The 21,772-nt window shown below is 33.5% G+C and overlaps 1 protein-coding gene across 1 annotated transcript; it reads right to left on the bottom strand.

The window, feature by feature from the left end:
* Positions 1-15,179: 15,179 nt before the first annotated feature.
* Positions 15,180-20,472, bottom strand: LOC108819090 (protein BREAST CANCER SUSCEPTIBILITY 2 homolog B). Its single transcript, XM_056991620.1, is given in 18 exon segments — positions 15,180-15,394; positions 15,485-15,658; positions 15,735-15,945; positions 16,030-16,092; positions 16,160-16,302; positions 16,497-16,679; positions 16,757-16,955; positions 17,223-17,294; positions 17,379-17,490; positions 17,605-17,686; positions 17,775-17,825; positions 17,930-18,011; positions 18,094-18,267; positions 18,362-18,484; positions 18,562-18,713; positions 18,813-18,937; positions 19,022-20,158; positions 20,233-20,472. Coding segments are annotated over 18 exon segments (3,282 nt in total). The 5' UTR covers positions 20,381-20,472; the 3' UTR covers positions 15,180-15,343.
* Positions 20,473-21,772: the final 1,300 nt, after the last annotated feature.

Here is a 21,772-nt window from a genome sequence, read left to right as displayed (position 1 = left end):
ATATTACATACCAACAAGATCATTTCTCAGAGAATATTCATAAATAAGAACACAAGTTTTTGACTGAAAAAATGATTGTTTATTATTTAATTTCGTCCAGCATATAAAGGAGAAGGTTGTACATGCACATCATCTCGAAAACACAAGAAAGGAGTAAAAACAAAGGCTCCTCGCGAAATACAACAAAGACCAAGACTTAGGAGTTTTCGAAAACAAAAGGAATATAAAAAGCATGGCTTAATATATAACATCAGATTTTCATGTGGACAGACCGAGATCATCATCTAGGAGATAGGAGAAACAACTTGTGGCCTCATTAAAAACCTTGACTGGAAAACCAAGTGGGACAAAACCAATCAAGGGAAAAAGAGTACACACACGCTACTCTCTCTCTCTCTCTCTCTCTCTCTCTCTCTCTCTCTCTCTCTCTCTCTCTCTCTCTCTCTCTCTCTCTCTCTCTCTCTCCTCTCTCTCTCTCTCTCTCTCTCTCTCTCTCTCTCTCTCTCTCTCTCTCTCTCTCTCTCTCTCTCTCTCTCTCTCTCTTCTCTCTCTCTCTCTCTCTCTCCTCTCTCTCTCTCTCTCTCTCTCTCTCTCTCTCTCTCTCTCTCTCTCACATCCCCAAGGCACGTCTAATCACCAAGCATGTCTCCCACTTCTCATCACCAAGCCATGTCACCCACTTCCCGAGCTCCAAAATATGTTGCCAACTTCTTCCTTCTCCCTAAAAATCGTCACCTACTTCTCCATTTCACCCAGAGCTTGTTGCCCACTCTTCGCTTCGACTCATAGTCTTCGCTTCGTCTCAAACAAAATTGCCATCGAGAGATTGTATGTTAAAGTGACAAATCCGTCTTTTCCATCAAAACTAGCTGAACGTTGAGTTAAAACAATTAAATGTAAACACATAGTACACTTTACACATGGTACACTCTTTTATGAAACAACGCAATTTTATTATGACTGCACTAAAAAAATCAGAGCAAAACAATAAGACTTTTGAGAAAATCGTATAAGTGTTTAAATATTAATATGGTATGAAATGGCCTAAATACACAAAAACTGCCCGCAAAGATTTATTCGATAAGAAAGGAAAATAAATGAAGGTCAAATTGCTTTGAGAAGGATAAGGAAGAAACATAAGAAAAAGGAAGATTTTTGAAGGATATAAAATCGATTTTAGAGATAAGGAAAGATCAGAGGAATATGGGAAGAAGATATAAACGAATCTATGGAAAATGGGAAGATAACCGACCTAAGGAGTAGTATATAAGCAAAGGCCTAGATAGAAGAGAGGGGGACACATCCATTCATGAATTCTTAGACTATATGCATTCTGATAGCTTTAGGGAACTTAGTTCTAGGTAATCAACTTAGCTAATCGGACAACCAGATAATCAGCTGATAAACAATAATCGGTTTTGAAACCAATTTTAACCGACTAAAATGTAATAAATTCACACTCTTTGGTGAAATGTGGGCTTATGATACAAGCCAAACTGCAATATAAGACTTCGACTATGTGTGACTATTTATAGATGCCATCATACCTTGCTCTCCTTATAACTTACCGATGTGGGGCTCCATTGTATGTGTTTTGTTGGACTTTTTACAAAAACAACATCATCACGCACCACTATACCATAACATATTTAGTTGTTTATACACATATTTTTGTATATAAAATTTATTTATAATAAAATACAAAAACTAGTTTTGGATTACTCCTCAATTTTTTTTTAATTTAATAAATAGTCGCTAGTCCCAGGCTGAACACTCGACTAGTGACCAGCGAATTCTTAAACATTGACTTAGACTATGAGTTTGCTATGGAAATATGTAGAATAGTCTATGGTATCCCTCACTGTACCATTTTCAAATTGTCCAGCGTGGAACGATTTCAAAGTATTAACTTCAGGCTACTAAAAAAGAGAAACATATTATTTTTTATTAAAAGATAAACATGTCTTTATGAATTAGTTGTTCTGCTATCTATACTTAAAGAGCTGTATTTAAATATATTAGGTAATGATATACGTCTTGATTAGGATGAAATAATTTAAAATATTCATGTTATCAAAATTAAAATTTTGGTTTAAAAAATTTAGGATTACGGTATTTTCATTTGTAGTTAATAAAGATTTAACTATATCAGTTTATAACCATCAGTAAATTAAAAGGCGCTTAGAATTAAAAGACTTTTGGGTTTAGTTATATGTATTATGAAGGGTTACAAACATGTGAAAACATCAATCGAAATTAATCGAATAAATAAGATGTTCTTAGTGGAAATCAAGTATATTGCATTGTCATATAAGACCATAAACCCAGTTATTACATAGCAAATCCATTCAATTTCATTAACACTAATTCAGCATAGTATATTTTATGTACTGTTCAAGTATATTTGGTATGTGAATTAATTAGTTATTCAATTCTTGTCCATTAGTATAATAATAGGTTTTAACCAAACAATTAACAGCATTTACAAAATTACCACTTCTTAGAATATAGATAGGTTGCTAACCCTTAAAATAATTATTCCAAACCTATAATGGAAATTGGTATCATGGTACTTAAGAGCATCTCCAATGGTTAGCTTCATTTTTATCTTCAAATATGCACTTTCTTCAAAATGAAAAAAAAAAATGAAGCAACATTCAATCCAATGGTTTGCTTCATTTCTTTCTTGTAAAAAGAATATTCCAAATATATTCTTTCTCCACTTTATCATTAGTTATAAATAACACCTTCTACTTTTTCATATTTACTAATTTTGCCAAACTATTTTATCTCAACATAATTCAACATGTTCAACATATCTTATAATAAAATTATTACACCAAACATAAATAAATAAATAAAAACATTAGATTTTATAAAGAAGTTTCAGACATATGTTTTTTCCATAAGTGATCAATTAAATCATTTCGAAGTGCGAAATGAGCTTCTTGATCTTTGATTCTTCTAAATCGAGCAAGAAATTCTTGAAAACGAATATTCTCATTTTCTTCGATATCAACCTCTGCAGGTGGAACTTCTCTTGCAACTTCAATGGGTGCACTGAGATCACGCTCATCCTCAATTATCATGTTATGTAAAATTATACAAGTGGTCATGATATCACGTATCACTTCTCTTTTCCAAAAACGAACTGGTCCTTTCACAATTGCAAAGTGTGATTGGAGAACTCCAAAAGCACGTTCCACATCTTTCCGACATGCTTCTTGTTACGTAGCAAAATATTGATTTTTTGAACCCCTTGGTTCATGAATAGTTTGTACTATGGTAGACCATTTTGGATATATTCCATCGGCCAAATAATACCCCATATTATATTCATTTCCTTGAATAATATAATGAGCAGGAGGTGCAATACCTTGAGCGAGATTGGAGCAAATATGGGAAGATTCCAACACATTGATATCGTTATTGCTGCCAGGCATCCCAAAATATGCATGCCATATCCAAAGATCATAATCTGCAACAGCTTCAAGAATTATAGTTGGTGATCCACTTCGACCTGAATATTTTCCAGCCCAAGCGGTAGGACAATTTTCCACTTCCAATGCATGCAATCCAAGCTGCCTAACATTCCCGGAAAACCTTGTTTTTCACCAATATACAGAAGTCTTGAAACATCGGCAGGGGTTGGTGATCGTAAGTACTCCTCCGAGAATATCTCCACTACAGCTCGACAAAATCTTTTCATACTCTCGATAACTGTTGATTCGCCAATTTTTATGTATTCGTCTGTTGCATCAGCTGGTAAACCGTAAGCTAGCATCTGAAAGATGGCAGTTATTTTCTGAAGAGATGATAGACCAAGTATACCGATTATATCCCTTCGTTGTTTGAAGTAGATATCATGATTTTCAACCGCATCAACGATACGAAGGAATAAAGGACGAGACATACGATATCTTCTACGAAACATGGCATTGTTTTAAGTTGGGGTCTCCGAGAAGTAGTCGTTGAACAATCTACAATGTGCGCTTTCTCGATCGCGGTGGATAAAAGAACATCCAGGAACTGAACCTCCATGAATCACCTGACTGCTTTGTTGATTACGAAGGTATTGTATTATCGCATTGTCATTATCGTAGCATGCTGTATCGCTAATTCTTCTTGGTAGAGATTATTGATCATCTCTTCATTTTCATCATCATCATCCAATGATGAAGAACCATCCAAATGAAATGAATTTGTGAAATTATAATTCATTGTAAGATAGAAAATTTAGAGTGTGTGAAGTTAAAACTGATTTCTACTAGTATATATAGAAATTCTTGGAATCATTTTTTCTTTGTATTATTATTGGTCTTTTGAAAGTTTAAGTAACGTGAGAATTTTGGAATTACTTTTCATACAATTATCAAATCATGTCATATTATATATTGAAATATGTGAGAATCTTTGAATTACATTTTCATTGCATTATCAAATCATGTGATAATAAATTGAAAAATGTGAGAATCTTTGAACCACTTTTTCTTTGTATTATCACATCATGTCCTAATATATAAAAAACATGATAATCTTTGAATCACTTTATTATTGTATTATCAAATCATGTCATAATAAATTGAAAAATGTGAGAATCTTTGAATCATTTTTTTTTGTATTATCACATCATGTCCTAAAACGTGAGATTCTTTGCATACTTTTTCATTGTATTTTCAAATCATGTCATGTTCAATTGAGAGGTATGAGAATCTTTTTTATTAAATATAAATTACATGGTGTGCTTTACATTTTCATTCACAACTTTGAATCATTCTAGTCTATTCTCTTCTTTTCATCCACAACTTATTTTAACCTTTTACAAAATGCCATTACGTTCCGCAGGATATACTCATGAAGAAGATAAGTTCTTATGCCAAGTCTATATGGAAATATCCCAAGATCCAATCACATGTGTTTATCAAACGTCCAATCATTTCTGGTCTCGTGTGGCAGATGCTTATGAGGCTGGGAAAAATGCAAGTTGGAACGGACATACAAAGAAATCTATTCAGTGTCGAATTCAAACTATTGAAAAGGCAACAAAGAAATTGCATGCATGCCTCAAGCAATGTGAAAACAGACATCCAAGTGATGCTTCAAATGATATATTGTAAGTGTTTTATGATTAGTGTAATATATATTTACTTATTTTGTACTGATGTCTTTTTGTTTTAAATTGTAATGTAGTTTGAGCAAGCCAAATTAATGTTTGTGGATGATCCAAAATACAAAGGAGGCTGGAAATTCGATCATGTGTGGAATATCATCAAAAAATTTGAAAATTTTAAAGATGGTGACACTTCTGCGAAAAAAGTGTCGAACACTTGTGGTTTCGGAGATACAAATCCAGCCTCTGATTCGGCTACACGAGAATCTCCAGGTTTGTCCTCATTTTCTTTGAATTTAGGTGACGAAGAAGATAATATTGGTGGATCTTCATCTAAAAGACCAGTTGGAGTACAAAAGTCTAAACTCAAAAGAAAAAAAGATGATGAAACATCACTTGTTATTAACACTTTGGAAGAAGGAAATAAAAAAACTCTTGGAGGAGTTAAAGAAGATAAGCGCACACAGAGAACAACATCTAGAGATTCAAAGTAAGAATTATGTTTTGAAAAAACAAAAAAGAAGAAAACAAAATTTTATTTTGTGATGTGAATTCCATACAAGATCCTAAAGTTCGATAAATTCGAGAATACATTCAATTCAAACGAACTCGGATTTTGTTGGAAAGGAGTGAAGAATAGCAAGCTCAACAAACTCCTCAAACATCAACTTCATTTGGAAAATATTTTAATAATCTTAGTGGTTCTGGAAATGATTTACCAGATTATTAAGTTTTAGTTTATGTTGTATTAATAAATTTTATATGCTTAGTTTTGTGTTATTAATTATGTATTTGACTTTTTATCTTATTAAGTAAGTTTATTTTATTTATTAGTATAAATTTTAAGTACATTTAATATTTTAAATTGATATAATAAAAATAACAACTGAAATTAAAAATTAATTGGATTATATTAAAGCATATTGTTTATGTTGGCAAAAGATAAGAACAAATAAAAGTTAAGGACTAATTTGCAATGAAAAAGTTCATCTTAAAAAAAATGAAGATATGTACAGTAGATCTTCAAATTTGAAGCAACACTGTTCATGGCTTCATTTTGAAGCAAAAAATGAAGTAGGGTTGGAACAAAACTTTCTTCAAAATGAAGCAAAAAGTGAAAAATGAAGTGGGGTTGGAGATGGTCTTAGAATATAAAAGAATGCTAATATACTTCATGGAGCTCAACGTTGTATGTTAATCTTAACATTAGGTTGATTGATGAATTATGAATATTGATTAAATTATGAATGAACCATTACATTTGTTCATCGTAGATGTAAAAACTATAACAACGTTGACGGTGTATAAAGTCCGGAAACTATTAATACTGAAATTCATAATGATTGAGACTCATGTAAAATGAAATTATTTGTTTGGCCAGTATAAATGTAAATCTCTTATAATTTTTTGATGTTCTATTTTTTATGAGGAGTTTCTCATGAGGAAGAACAACTTTTAAATCTTTGATGTTTCTTCATAAAATGTTTTATTATGAGATAGAACATTCAAGTGTACAATCTTCAAGTTAGATTATATCAACCGGACGTTATGCTAATATTTTTCATGGGAAACAATTTTGTTTTACATGTAAAGTTACTGGTGTAAGGTGTGGTAAAATATTTATCAAGCCATCTACTGTAACGTTAATTATCAAGGTTCATATAAAGTTATAGTAAAATGTATCATAGGTAAGACTAATAGAATTTTCTGTAATAACTCTAATAATAGATGGATATTTAATTTAAAGAGTGTAAGAATATATTTAAAGCTGACACCTCAACAAAATTGTATTTTTATTAATAAAATACACATCTAAGGTTTTTTTTTTATAATTGTTTCTTCTTTAATAATAAAGGGATTATTGCGCCGTTTAGGAAAATGGTAAGTTGGAGAAAAAGTTTGTTCCTACACAAGATCACGAGAAAACCTTATGATATAGGGTTTGAGCTTGAGCAATTGGAATATAAGGTTTATAGGGTTTCAGGTTTTGCTGCTGACACCACAAGTTGAGAGGTCCAAAACCTTGAATTTTTTTGGTCGAAAGTCTAGAGGTGAACTATTTTTTCTACACTGGCTCACGTGGTGTGCGATCGTTAGAATGAAAAGTTTTTTCTTAGGCTAAGAAAGTAGTCTGTGTTATAAATTAACTTACGAATTTATAGTATCAGGAAAATTAAATAAGCGTGAAATTTTTATACCCGCAAAAAGAAAATAACACTAATATAAATATAATAGCGAGAGAGAGAGTAAGTTATAAAGGGAGAAGAGATCTTGTACAAGTGTGTATTACCATTGATCGAAATGATCGTTTATATAGAAGTGAAAAAGAGAAAGTTAATGTGCGTGCATAGTGACGGTGGGCTCCACACAGTAAATAATAACACAAAAATGTCAAGTTTCGGAGCGTATTATTTTGACATTTCCTTTCTTCACGTTTATAACACTCCCCCTTGGAGACCAGTGTCACTATCACTTCTTGCTTAACCCCTTTGTTGCCTCCTTAAAAACCTTTCTAGGAAAACCCAATTGAAAAAACCATAGTAAGGTAAAAAGAGTACAACCACATAAGCTCTCCCTCGAATTAGCAGTCATAGATCCTTCTGATGACGCATTCCAATGTTATGGACATGTTTCGTGAATACCAAAGTAGGAAGTGATTTTGTGAATAGGTCGGCTGCATTGTCGCATGATCGGACATATCTTACCTCAATCTCTTTCTTCTTCTCGATCTCTTGAGTGTATGAGAAGAACTTCAGATGAATATGCTTCGTTCTGCTTTTGATATATCCTTCTTTTGTTTGAGAAACACATGCCACATTATCTTAATATAGAATAGTTGGCTCCATAATTTCATCAATCCCACTGCTTGAACAGATGTGGTGGCTTATTTATTTTAGCCATACACATTCTCTACTCGCTTCATGGAGTGCGATGATCTCAGCATGATTTGAAGAAGTAGCTACGAGTGTCTGCTTTTGAGAACGCCAAGATATGGTGGTGTCTCCAATTGTAAAAATGTATCCCGTTTGTGATTGAGATTTGTGTGGATCTAACAAATAACATGCATTTGCAAAACTAATAATTTGACCCTTTGAATTTTAGGGTAAAATAGACCTAAATCAATGGTCCCTTGAAGGTAACGAAAGACATGTTTAATTCCATTCCAATATCTTCATGTAGGGGACGAACTGAATCTTGCTAAAAGATTGATAGCAAACGATATATCAGGTCGAGTGTAATTTGCAAGATACATAAGAGCTCCAATTGCACTTAAATATGGAATTTCAGGACCAAGTATTTCTTCATTTTCCTCGGATGGTCGAAATGGATCATTTTCAACATTAAGTGATCTAACGACCATTGGGGTGTTAAGAGAAGTTGCTTTATCCATGTTAAATTGTTTCTGTACTCTTTTGGTATATGTAGATTGATGTAGAAATATACCCTTTTGAGAATGCTCAATCTGTAAGCCTAGACAATATTTTGTCTGCACGAGATCTTTTATCTCAAATTCTCTTTTTAATAATCTGATGCCTTTTGTATTTCTTCTTGAGTTCCGATAATGTTAAGATCATCAACGTACACCGCGATTATCACAAATCCGGTTGTAGTTTTCTTTATGAAAACACAAGGGCATATAGGATCATTTGTGTATCCTTATTTTATTAAATGCTCACTTAGACGATTATACCACATACGTCCAGATTACTTTAACCCATATAATGATCTTTGAAATTTTATTGCACATAACTCTTTAGGTTTGGAATTTAATGCTTTTAACATTTTAAATCCATCAGGAACTTTCATGTAGTTATCAGTATCTAATGATTCATATAGATAGGCTGTAACAACATCCATGAGACCCATCTCGAGATTTTTATCAGCTGCTCGACTCATCTGGAATGTAAAAGTGATTGCATCCATAACAGGAGAATATGTTTCCTCATAATCCATTCCAGGCCTTTGAGAGAAACTTTGGGCTGCGAGACGAGCTTTTTATCTTGTAATCTCATTTTTCTCATTTCGGACAAACACCCATTTGTATCCAACAGGTCTCACATATTTGGGTGTGAGCACAATAGGTCTGAATACGTTTCGTTTGTTAAGGGAATCTAGTTCGACTTGAATTGCATCTTTCCATTTTTATCCAGTCATGTCTTTTTTGACATTCATATACAAACTTTGGTTCTGGATCTTTGTTTTCTTCATTTATTTCCTTTGCTAAGAGATATGAGAAAACATCATCAATACCATCCATCTCATTTCGTTTCCATATCTTTCGATTATGGATGTAATTGATAGAAATCTCGTGATTTCCTTCAGATTCAAGATGCTTTATATTATCGTTAGAATCACAATTTCCTTCTTCCAAAATATTTTCCGTTATTTTGGTAGTATCATGCTTTTCACTTTCCTTACGTTTTCTAGGAATTTTTGTCTCTTGAACCAATAAGTCTACCGCGCTTTAAACGTGTACCTGATTCACGTGTATCAACTGCTGTCCCACATTTTTTTGGTATTTCAATACGAGCAGGAGTATTTACAGCTGGTATATGTGATTTAGATACCATTTTGGTATTGGCAAATGCATCTGGCAACTGATTTGCTATATTTTGTAACTGTATGATGCGTCGAACTTCTAGTTCTGTCTGTTTCGTAGGAAGGTCAAGGTGTAATAAAGATGGCACACTCCATTTAATTTATTTTCCTACTTGTTTATTGTCTCCCCTAGAGTTGGGAATTCTTTCTCATTGAAATGAAAATCGGCAAATCGTGCTGTAAACACATCATCAGTTTGTGGCTCTAGGTATCTTATTATTGATGTAGAATCATAACCAATATATATTCCCAACCGTCTTTGCGGTCCCATCTTTGTACGTTGCGGTGGTGCTATTGGAACATAAACCACACAACCAAAGATTTTTAGATGAGAGATATTTGGTTCTCTACCAAATGCTAATTGTAGTGGAGAATATCTATGATGTGCACTTGGTCTTATCCGAATGAGTGCTTCTGCATGCAAAATGGCATGTCCCCATACAGAAGTTGGAAGTTTTGATCTCATGATCAAGGGCTTGCAATCAATTGCAATCTTTTAATCAATGATTCTGCCAAACCGTTTTGTGTATGAACGTTAGCAATAGAATGCTCTACTTCAATCCTTGATACCATACAATAATCATTAAATACTTGGGATGTGAATTCACCAGCGTTATCTAATCTAACTCTTTTAATTGGATGACCAGAGAACTGAGATCTTTATTTGATTATATGAGTTAGAAATCTCGTGAATACCATATTTCGAGATGGTAACAAGCAAACATGCGACCATCTACTTGATGCATCGATTAATACCATAAAATAGTAGAATGGTCCACATGGTGGATGTATAGGTCCACAAATGTCACATTGGATTCTTTACAAGAACTTTTGTGATTCTTTATCGATTTTGGTTGGTGATGGTCTTGTGATTAATTTTCCAAGAGCACATGCAGCACATGTCATTTTATTACTATGATATATATCTTGGGTTTTCATTAAATGGCCATGTGAACTTTCAATGATTTTTTGCATCATTGTAGTACTTGGGTGACCGAGACGGTCATGCCATAGTGCAACATCTTCTGGATTTCTTTTGATCACAAAGATTTGATTATATTGCATTAATATAAGTGTGATGTAATTCAGAAGGAAGTTTTGCAAATTTTTCCAGTACAAGGCTTTGCCTGATTTTTTAAGAAGTTATATACATATACTTCTTTCTATTCTCAGTTGCAGACTGAGTGTCATATCCTTGAAGGTATATATCTTTTAAACTCAACAAATTTCTCTTTGAATTTTGAGAATATAAGGCATTATTTATGGAAAACTTTGTTCTCTTAAGCAACATAAAGTTTGCTTTGCCAATTCCTTCGCTCAAGTCCGTAGGACCTGATATTGTATTTACAGTCATTTTTGCTGACTTCAAGTTAGAGAAATATATCTTATCTTTCAGTATAGTATGTGTTGTACCACTATCTGTAATGCAAACTTCTCTACCAATTTGCTTAGTCGTTGTTCCACTATCCATTTATGTAACAGACAATTAATATTAATAAAGAAAATAAAATTTCATAAGTAAACATATCATTATTATACATTGATTATAAACACACAATAGTTATACATTAAACTATAATTATACATTAGTTGTTTTGAAAAACAATGTTATTTTAGGATCAAAATATATAATAGTAATAATATTTTTATGGCATCACTGGTATTATTGAGGTTGATTACAACAAGCATTTTAATTATCTTGATGAGTAGTCTCATCGAAATCTGCCATAAAGTCAGAAGACTCAAGGTATGTAGATGTTGTACCATCAAAGTGTTCATTAAGATTAACTTCTTTTGCTTTGCCTTTGATGGTTTCTTGGTACAACTTACATAGATGCTGCGGAGTTCGGCATACTTGAGACCAATGTCCCTTCGATCCACATCTGTAACAGATGTTCTCATTTTTACGAGTAGGGTTATCTTGGACTTCTTTCCCTTTTACCCAATCAGATCGATTCCATGTGTTGGACCCCCTTCCCCTTGGGTTGTAACTCTTTTCATGACCACGATTAAATCGATGTCCACGACCACGACCATGACCATGACCACGATAGGAATAGTTTCCTTTTTCCGGATTTTTCACATCCGTTGCATTCACCTCAGGAAATGCTTTGGCTCCCGTGGGTCGGGTATTGTGGTTGTTAATAAGGAGTTCATTATTTTTCTCCGCTATCATGAGCGCTACAAAGAGTTCAGAGAACCTCGTGTATCCACGGTTTCTGTATTGTTCCTGTAGAACATAATGGTTTTTGTGGAACGTTTGGGTAGTTTTCTCCAGCATTTCTACTTCCGTCACGGGCTTACCGCAATATTCTAATTTCTCCGCTATCCTAAATATAGCGGAACTGTATATTTCCACCTTTTCAAAATCTTAAAACCGTAGGTTTGCCCATTTGTCGAGTGCATGGGGATGAGTTATTTTCTTCTGGTTATCGAACCTTTCTTTTAGAGCTTTCCAAAGATCTAGTGGATTTTTTATTCTTGCATAGTCATGTGTAAGGTTTTCATCTAGGTGTTTTCTCAGAAATATTACGGTCTTAGCCTTTTCATGAGAGACTGATTTATTTCATTATTTTATTGTATCGAGTATTTTTTCCGAATCCAGATGAAGCTCCATATTCGTGACCCATGCCGTATAATTTTCCCGAGTTATTTCTAGAGCCGGAAACTGGAGTTTCTCGGTATTTGCCATTTATATTTCTAAAAAAAAAAAAAAAAAATTTTATTTGAATTTCATAATATTTAAAATGAACCATTTACATTAATAATACATACAATTACAAGGAGAAACAACGTATAGAAAAGTAAACCGATTCATCGTAAATTCTCCCGGAGTAAATTCTCCAACGAATAGACCATAAATAGAAACACAAATTAGAATTGCACATAAAATCAAAAACACGTGAATCATCTTTTTGAGAGAAAACTGAGAGAAAATTATTTGTAAGTATTTGGGAGAAGATGAAATGTTTTTGATGAAGAAAATGAGTGAAATATGAGTGTATTTATAGATGAAAATACTGTTCATAACCGTTTGAAAAAGGTTAAATTTTTGAAATTTTTTCTTTGTGACTGTTGGGGTTAAATCGGTTTAATCAAAATTAATCTGAAAATATAGTAATAAGTAGGCAACCAAATTCCGTAAATGTCATAATATTTTATATAGATCACTTAACATTTATATAATAACTAAAATATAATAAATAAGTAAATATCAATCATATTATGGTGATAGATTAATTTTTATTTAATATTAAATAAATTTTCCGGCGGCACAGCTAAGCCAAATAATTATGGTGTAATTAACAATCAAGGTTTATACCGCCCACATTAATATAGGTAAATGATAATAAATTAAAATAATTACTACAATTTTATAGTATCAGGAATGATTGTGCTGATAACGTCTTATAAAACAACTTACAATTTTATAGTATCATGAAATTTAAATAAGGGTGAAATTTTTATATCCGTAGAAAGAAAATAACACTGATATAAATATAATAGCGAGAGAGTAAGTTATAAGAGGGATAAGATATCTTGTAAAAGTATGTATTACAATTGATCGAAATGATTTTTTATATAGAAGTGAAAAAGAAAAAGTTACTATGCGTGCATAGTGACGGTAGGCTCTACACAGTAAATAATAACACAAAATGTCAAGATTCAGTGCGTATTATTTTGACATTACTTTTTTCACGTTTATAACAGTCTGCAAAATCTAAGATGTCTTGGGAGTTTTGTAACTCTGAATAAGTGTAACTATTGTACAGTCACATTAAAAAATAAATTCTCGTGGGACTTGGTGAATCCTAAAGAGACAATTAGGTGAATATACACAATGGAAGTCTGTATTGGTGAATTACACATTGAGTGACATTAATGGCTTGTGTCATGCCAATTACGAACTGAACGGACGATTATGCCCCTGTGTCATAATAAAAAAAGTCAGATGGTGTCAGTGCAGAGACTACAACACTCTTTTCTTTCATGCAATTCTTCCTCTCATCTGAAAATATCTCTCTCCTCTCCTCTCCTCTCAAGTTCTCTTTCTTTTTATCTACTCTTTTTCTTTTTGTCTGATACATTTTGTTTTCATCTTTTTCACTTTTTTCAAATTATTTTTTTCTTTTTTTTCTTATCACCATTGTTTTTCTTCTTTTGATTCTTTTCATTTTTTCTTCTTTTATTTCTCCCTCTTTTTGAATATCTTTATTGTTTCTTCATTTTTTGATAATACATAAAATTTTAGATTCCAATTTTTTGAAATTACGACAAAAATCAAAAATAATTTGACGTCAAATCTAGATAAAACCATTGAATCATTGGTTTTGAAAGTTATTAATTCTCTTATGTAGTATTTTTAGTAAATCATAATTACAATATAACTAACTTATCTATTACAGTGTAAATAATATAATAGATAAGTTAGTTACTAAAATTTAAATTAACGAGTAAAAACAAAGTTAGCATGCAATAATCGTTATTGTAGGTTGTTAATAGCTGATATATCATTTAAAAAATATAGTAGCTGTTAATATATGTATTAATTGTTACTTATCATATAGAACATATAATAAATAAACATATTAACATAGATCTGACATAGTGTTATATATGATCTAATATAACATGTATCAGATAACAAATTATATATCAGGTAACATAACATGTATCTGGTAACAAACCATCTATCAATTTTTTATATCAAATTATATATCAGGTAACAAAATATGTACCGAGTAACAAATATTTTATCAGATAACAACAGATACTAACCATTTATCAATAATTTGATATCAAATTATGTATAAATTAAAATAACATGTACAATGTAACAAATAATTTATCAGATAACAAACAATTTATCAAAAATACATCAACTCGCAAACCATGTATCTACCAGTTTATCAAGTAACAAACCATAACAAACCATGTATGAAACAGTATATAAATTGACAAACTATTTACCAAAACATTTATCAGCTACTAAATTAAGTAGCAATTAATAAAAAAATATATAACATTTTACTGACTTCAAAATAATACCCCATAATCTACCCAAAAATTAACTAAATCCGTAATTTAAAATTATTAACCAAATTTGCAAATACACATAATTTTCCAAAAGTTAATTAAACTCATAATTTGAAATTCTTAATCAGAAGGCTTTGAAAAAATATAAGTTAGAAATAACATAGTTTATATGATTACTGTCTTGTCAAACGGGCACCAACAAAGGAAAAGATTGTTTTTATTGGAGTTAACAAACGCTTCACATCCACGAGACTGACATCAATCTCTGCTGCACAGAGTAGACTACAAAGTATTCTAGGAGCATTATGGTTTTAAAATTATTAATAAAAAACAGGGACACTTTGCCAATAGAAGTGCTGAATAAGGTTATAGGTGCCAATTAACTCAATCCTAAATCACTAAAATTAGTTAATTACACTTAGAGAAAGACGTATTTAAGTTGGAAAAGACAAAAACACACGACTCATATCTTACAACGTTGTCTTTGAGGAGATTACCAAGTACGGGCGCAAAATATACCATTATGTTTATTTGCCTTAACTATAAAAAAAAAGACAAATATATATTGTCTGCAATACACCTTGTGCATGATGGTGATTAACAAGCACCGACAATAAATAGAGCTCTCTGCCGAAGTTGGTGGATGATCTGAAAAAAAAACAAGAGCAATTATTAGAAGAATAACTGAATCATAAAAAGATTATATATTTACAAAAAGAAGATATATAGAGAACGGACGGATTTAGAAAAAGTGAGGTTAGCCCATATTTGGATATGGTCACTGCTGGTTTTAAGGTGAGAAGGGCAAGCAGCATCTGCGTTTAAGAAGTAGTCCGAATTCTCCATCGCCTCACAAACCCACATATCGTTTTCAACATCCTTGGCTCTTTTTATTAGATTGCAGAATCCTACCTGCCAAACAACATTTATTTTAACAATGTTAAACGCTCTTGCCACTAGATTGCGTAAACAAGATTCTGAGTTTTACCACAGATCCGACAAGATTATGGCTAATGAGGGGACTGTGGAGGTCATCCATGGATGATGTGCTGAAGCTTATAGCGAGAAGACTATTTGCACTGTTCCCTGAATCTGAATATTGTAAGGATCCATCTGTAACAAACACCCACTGCTTCTTTTGGTCAACATCCGTGTACGCGTTTCCAACATAAACAACGTACGCCGCCATATCAAATTCACTAAAAGGATGATGATTATATAAGATATGTCAGATAAGCAAAAGTAGTTTTGGTAAAGAGTGAACATAAACAAAAGCTATCAACCTTCCAAGAGGAATTTCACCAAGATCCAACAATGATATCGATTTACGGGGGTTGAAAAAGGGCCTGAAAAATAAACAAACGGATGAGATAGGTTCAGGTATGTCTATAGAAAGCACACAAAACAACTTACTGAAAACTTTCAGAAGCTTTTGGAGACAAAGGCTGCAATCTTGAGCTAGATCCTCTGGCATGTAAGTACAGTGTTTCTGAATCTATGTTCATTGGTACCAGCCCCTTCATTGCGTATATTTTCCCCTCTGTCAACTCGGTTCTCTGTCACAATGGAAGAAAATGGCAAATGTTTTAAGAATCTACAAGAAACAAAATTTTCTTAACCATCTGGTCACAATTCTGATATGAACTCGCCCTGAAATCTAAAGCTAATATGGAAAAGGTTCTTGTAAATTTATATAACGCATTAGAAAAAGTGCATGGAACCATTCACAGACTAGGCATTTTCACTATACCTGTGTCTCCGTTGGATTCCAGATTGTTAAAATGGCTTCTTTTGGATTTCGGTGTCCATCATTACTTAACCTCGTCAGTCCAACAAGCCTAATCCTTATGAATGGGGTGACATCCCTTTCACCTAAGCCAGCGTCTTCCATGGCCTTTGCAATTGATTTTTCCATCTTTTTTTCCATGGCCGCCTGAAGTTTTAGATTGTAACAGTTAATTAAATTTAAAACTATAACGACCTATTAATAAGAGATACACGATATTCTACCTCAAACTTTTCTTTATATCTATTGAAACAGTTCAACTCTTCCATACTCATATCTGCCATTAGGAAATCAGGTTCAGCAGCAGACTCTAACAGCTTAAAGAGCTTGGCTCCTTCTTTGCTGTCAGTATCGTTTTGGCTGTAGCCACCATTGATTCCTCCCTGGTACTCACATATAAGACCCTCTATAAGATCTGAGCGCCTACAAGAAAAAGAACATTAAAAAAGTGACAAGTTAGTTTGAGAAAAACTGCAAACTTTAGCTCGTTTGTTGACTAGAATAATAGGAAAATCCATCCACATTCAGAGAGGCCAGAAGATTTTTTATTATATACAGATTGTATGTAACAGAACCTTTCTATCTTTGATTAGTTACTGATGACATTCCATAGACAAGAGATGCATGTTCTGAATTGATCACATAAACGTCACTAAGAGTTGCTCTCTACAGCTAATAATAGAAACTTGCCTCTGGTTATGCAGCTCAATCATTCTCCATTCCATCCTCTCTGATCGAACTACTGACTTTTTTTCACCTAACCTGTAATACCAAGCTAGTATAAGTCTTTTTGCCATAAGTATACAGGCCACCAAATTGCATTAAAAGGCATACATTTATACTGACTTTTCCTTGTATAGGATAGGGTATATTCGTGTAATTCCAGCTAACGTTTTAGGCACAGGGCCCCCATTGCACTTGATACAGTTGAGAGCCAGAGGGACACCAGCTTCTTTACCTTGAAGAAGAGATCAAAAGACAATATAAGCAAAACAATATGAAAGCACAAAATGCTATGAAATAAGCAACTCAGGGGATGTAGTAGTGTGGTACACAGCATAAAGCTACTCACAGAATCCTAGTCGGTCCGCCCAGTGAGCTCTGTATGTCCCATTAATATTCAACAACAAACAGATTGTATTCGAAATCACTGCCTGAAAATTTGGTTGAATGAAACCATGAAGAAACCAGCATGGGAAGATTTTAACTAAAAGTCTAAAAGAAATTCGAAGTCTAAGAAACCTCAAGAGGTGATGTTGGGGTAGTCCAGCCAGAAAGTCCTGCCCCATGTATCTTCAAATAAGTAAAAAGAACGTGAGCATCCTGGAAGTAAATGATCTGACAGAAAAAAATGTATTGTTAAACAAAATATTTAAAGGTTGCAAGAAATAACATACCCGAAGCTTTTGCCCAATAAACAATTTTCCAGCATTCAACTGTTTTTTCAGCATGACATCCAGAGCAGCATTTATCGAATACCTGTGAATTTTTTTTTTAGAAAAAATCTATGAGGAAAGAAGGAAAGAAAACAGGTTTGAATACAACAATAGCAAGTTCATACCATCCATCAGTGAGTTCTATTTTCACATTGCTGCCACTATCAGAACCATGTGTTTCTCGAGTCTTTGGATTAATAGCAGATATGCAGAGCACCATCATTGAAGAAGCTGGAGCATCACCACTCAGAATCCTCTTTATTGCAGAGCAGTGACCATGATTGACCTCTCTCTCATATCTATGTAGGTAGATTAACCAGGTTAGACTTTGCATTAGCTCAAATAATAAGTAAAAAACAAAACAAAAAGGGCTATATTGGACGATGGAGAAACCTATATCTTAGTTCCTGGAGAACATTGGTGATCGTCAGAAAGTTTCCTCTGCATTTGGCTGGGTAGTATGTCTCGTAGCATGCGAGTTTCCAGACTATCCACCTGTAGTGATTGGTGACCCACCTAGTGCATATACATATAGAGATAAACAAAATGGGTAACTTAAAAGCTAAAACATTTAAAGGGACCTAAGAAATTACTCTCTAGATGCACGTTGTAAGGAAGCACCAGACTCTGCCAACATTTGACGAAAAGTTTCAGCTCCCACCACGCTTGAGGAAGACACATCACCAAACACATATTTATCTGCATTACTTGATTTGATTCTTCTGACATGTTCTGGCACATCCATCTTAAAACAGCCCGAAAGCGTGGTTAGAGTGAATGAAAAAAACGAAAAGGTAATATATATACAACACCGGAAAATGTGAAAGGAAGCAAAGAGTTTCACCTTGGTCGTAGCTGTTGGAGGCATTCCAAAATAATCCTTGATATATATTCTTAGAGACCTTTCTTCAGGTCTTGTGGAAAGCACCTTTTTGGAATATTGTGTATCACAAGATACGACAGACAAACCTGATAATAGACAGGACACCAACAGTTATAAATTTGAGATCCAATAAAACAAATTCAAAGAAGAAAGTTTCCTGAGTATTTTACCAATTGAAGCATGCTGGTCATTTTTCATTAGAGGGGTTTTAAAGGAGGAGGTTCTCGGCCTTTTAAAAGGAGGAACAGAGACTGTCTTTCCCAGTCTTTTCTTTTGGCTGCTTTCTTGTCTATTGTTTGCATAAGCTATATCACTGCGATTTGTGATATCCACAAGTGGCTGGTGAGCTTGTCTTCCGAATTCCGTAGCTCTTGAAATGAAACCGTTTCCCGTTTTATTATTAACTGCCATATCAGATGCTAAAGGCCTGTTATTTGATATCCCATGTGCCTCATCAACAGCCGCATCAAATTTCTTGATCAAATTAACCCCTGAAGCTACGTCCTCCAGTTTGACTGATCTAAATTGCTTTGAAGATGATTGGAGAGGAGATATAAAACTATTAGATGTATGCTTGTTGCTCGCCTTTGCTTCATGAGGAATATCACCACCTATCCATCTATCTTTCTGTGGTGTAACAAAGTGATCACCTGTTGCTGAATCGTCAAAGAAAGGCCCTAACTCAGGGTCTCCAAGAAGGCTTCTTGCACGATTCAAGGCTTCGACTGACACTGACAATGACCTCCCACCAGCAGTTTGAAACTTTGTTTGAGGAACCTTTGGAGATGAACTCAAAATTTCAGATCTTTGACCCTCCTCATAATGTCCTCCTGGAGCTACAGAACGATGCTGAACCGATGTAGCACCAAACGTCTCAGGAGTTCTTAAACGGTTCACGTGTTTGAATCCACTATAATCATCTTCTTCTTCTAGTCCTAACAATGCCTTGGCTCTTGCCATACCAGCAGAAGACACATTAACCTTCTTGTTAGAAGCAGTCTGGAAAAAAGAGTTGGGAACACCAAACTCAGTCTCCCTGGAGAGAGCATTATCCTCTACACAACACAAACAGAAAGAGGTAAGTAACATATCAGCTGTTACAATCTTAAAAGTCATTCACTTTATAGTAAGTCCATCCGTTCTTCTCAATAAACAGCGTAGAAGTAATAACAAAGAACATGCACCTGAATCTGCTAAAATCGATTTGGCTTTGGAAAGCGAAGATTCTTTAAGAGCTACAGATTTGCCCAGAGCAGTCGTGAACATTGTGGGCTTCGATACCTCTGGTTCTATAAGTTTCGAGCATCCTTTCAATCAAACAACAACATTTAATCTCCCTCGCATGAAAAAACGAATCGGAAGAAGAGAAAAAGAGAATCACCTCGGAGCAAGAGATCCGCCATGGAAGGAAGAGGAGGAGCTGTGGTTGGCGGAGAATTCTCGGATTTGCCAGACTGAAGAATCCGGCCAGCGGCTTCCCACCGGAAACCGTCGCCGCTTGAATCAGGTAATAGCTGCCACGTCGACATCTGCGGTTTTAGGGTTTCTGTCGATTCGTGTATCAGCTTAGCTTAGGAAACGATTTAGAACGAGAGGAGGGAGGGAATACCAAAACGAAAACATTTTAACATTTCTGGAAAGGAGGGAAAGTATAAAAATATCTAGGGGACTAAAAATATGAAAACGGAGGCGTTTTAAACAATGGCCGCATTATGTGAGAGACGGCACAGCGTCCAACATAAAGACAAGTGAGCTGCACGGCGTTTTTAGAGAGACTGAAACGGCACGTATGCTAGCAATTGGAAGTCTTGTACTGTCCTATGGCGGGAAAATTGAAAAGACGCGTCCTTTTATATTTAGACAAGGTCAATGTGGGCCCGTATCAAAGCCTCGGCAGAAATACCAAACTGAACCAGGTAATTATAAGAAAAAATCGGCAAATTGGGCAAATCGCAAGTTTGAAATTAGGGAATTGAGCGACCTCAAGTTTAAATTAGCCAACTGGGCAACTTTTTGCATTTGCCATGTAAACTTATGTCTAAATATCATTTGGGACCTTTGTCAGATTCATTATTTACATCTTTGTCATTTCAATTAAAATATATCTAAAATAAAATTTGTCACATCACCTCTCTCATTCTTTAATTTGTCACACTACCTCTCTCATTCTTTTTCTCTTTCTTTCTTTTTCTCTCTCCTTCTTTTCCACACCACCAACCATCATCTACGAAAATCATCTCTCTCTCCTTCTTTTCCTCTCATCTTCTTTTTCTCTCTCATTCTTTTCTACACCACCACCTTTACAGTTAAATTAACTGAAGAAGAAAAATCACTTTTTCTTTAACTGAAGAATAAGAAACCATTACGCTCATGTACACTCCAAGCCCGTGTTTATGAAATTTATACATATGACACCTAAATGTAATATTTATACACTAAAAATGATTAAAATGAATGCTTAATATCATACAAAAATACTATATATCATTTATTAATTATTAAAAATATAAATACTAAAAATGTTTATTAAAATTTAAAAATTGATTTCTTAAAAGTAATCTAATGGGAAAAATTATCTAGGTTAGATTTCGATTTTATTGAAATTTATTGTAACTGTATTACATATTACATTCTCTTAATTGTTTGGTTTTTTAAAAAAATATTTCATTATATTTCATTATCTTTTAATTGTTTAAATTATATTTCATTATCTTTTAATAATTTAGTTTTTAAAAAATCTTTGAATAATACAAGATAATATAATGTCTATTTTCTATTAAAACATCTTATATCCATCTAAAATTCTAGTTTTCATGGCTGTGATTTTATTGAGAAAAACTAAACAATTAATAGAAAATGTCTTTTTCTATTGAAAAATTATCTAGATTTTATTTCGATTTTATTGATTTTTTTTGTAACTG

This window comes from Raphanus sativus, chromosome 8 (assembly GCF_000801105.2).
Source record: "Raphanus sativus cultivar WK10039 chromosome 8, ASM80110v3, whole genome shotgun sequence".
In the NCBI taxonomy this organism is placed as follows: Eukaryota; Viridiplantae; Streptophyta; class Magnoliopsida; order Brassicales; family Brassicaceae; genus Raphanus; species Raphanus sativus.
This window is presented reverse-complemented; position numbering and strand designations above follow the sequence as displayed.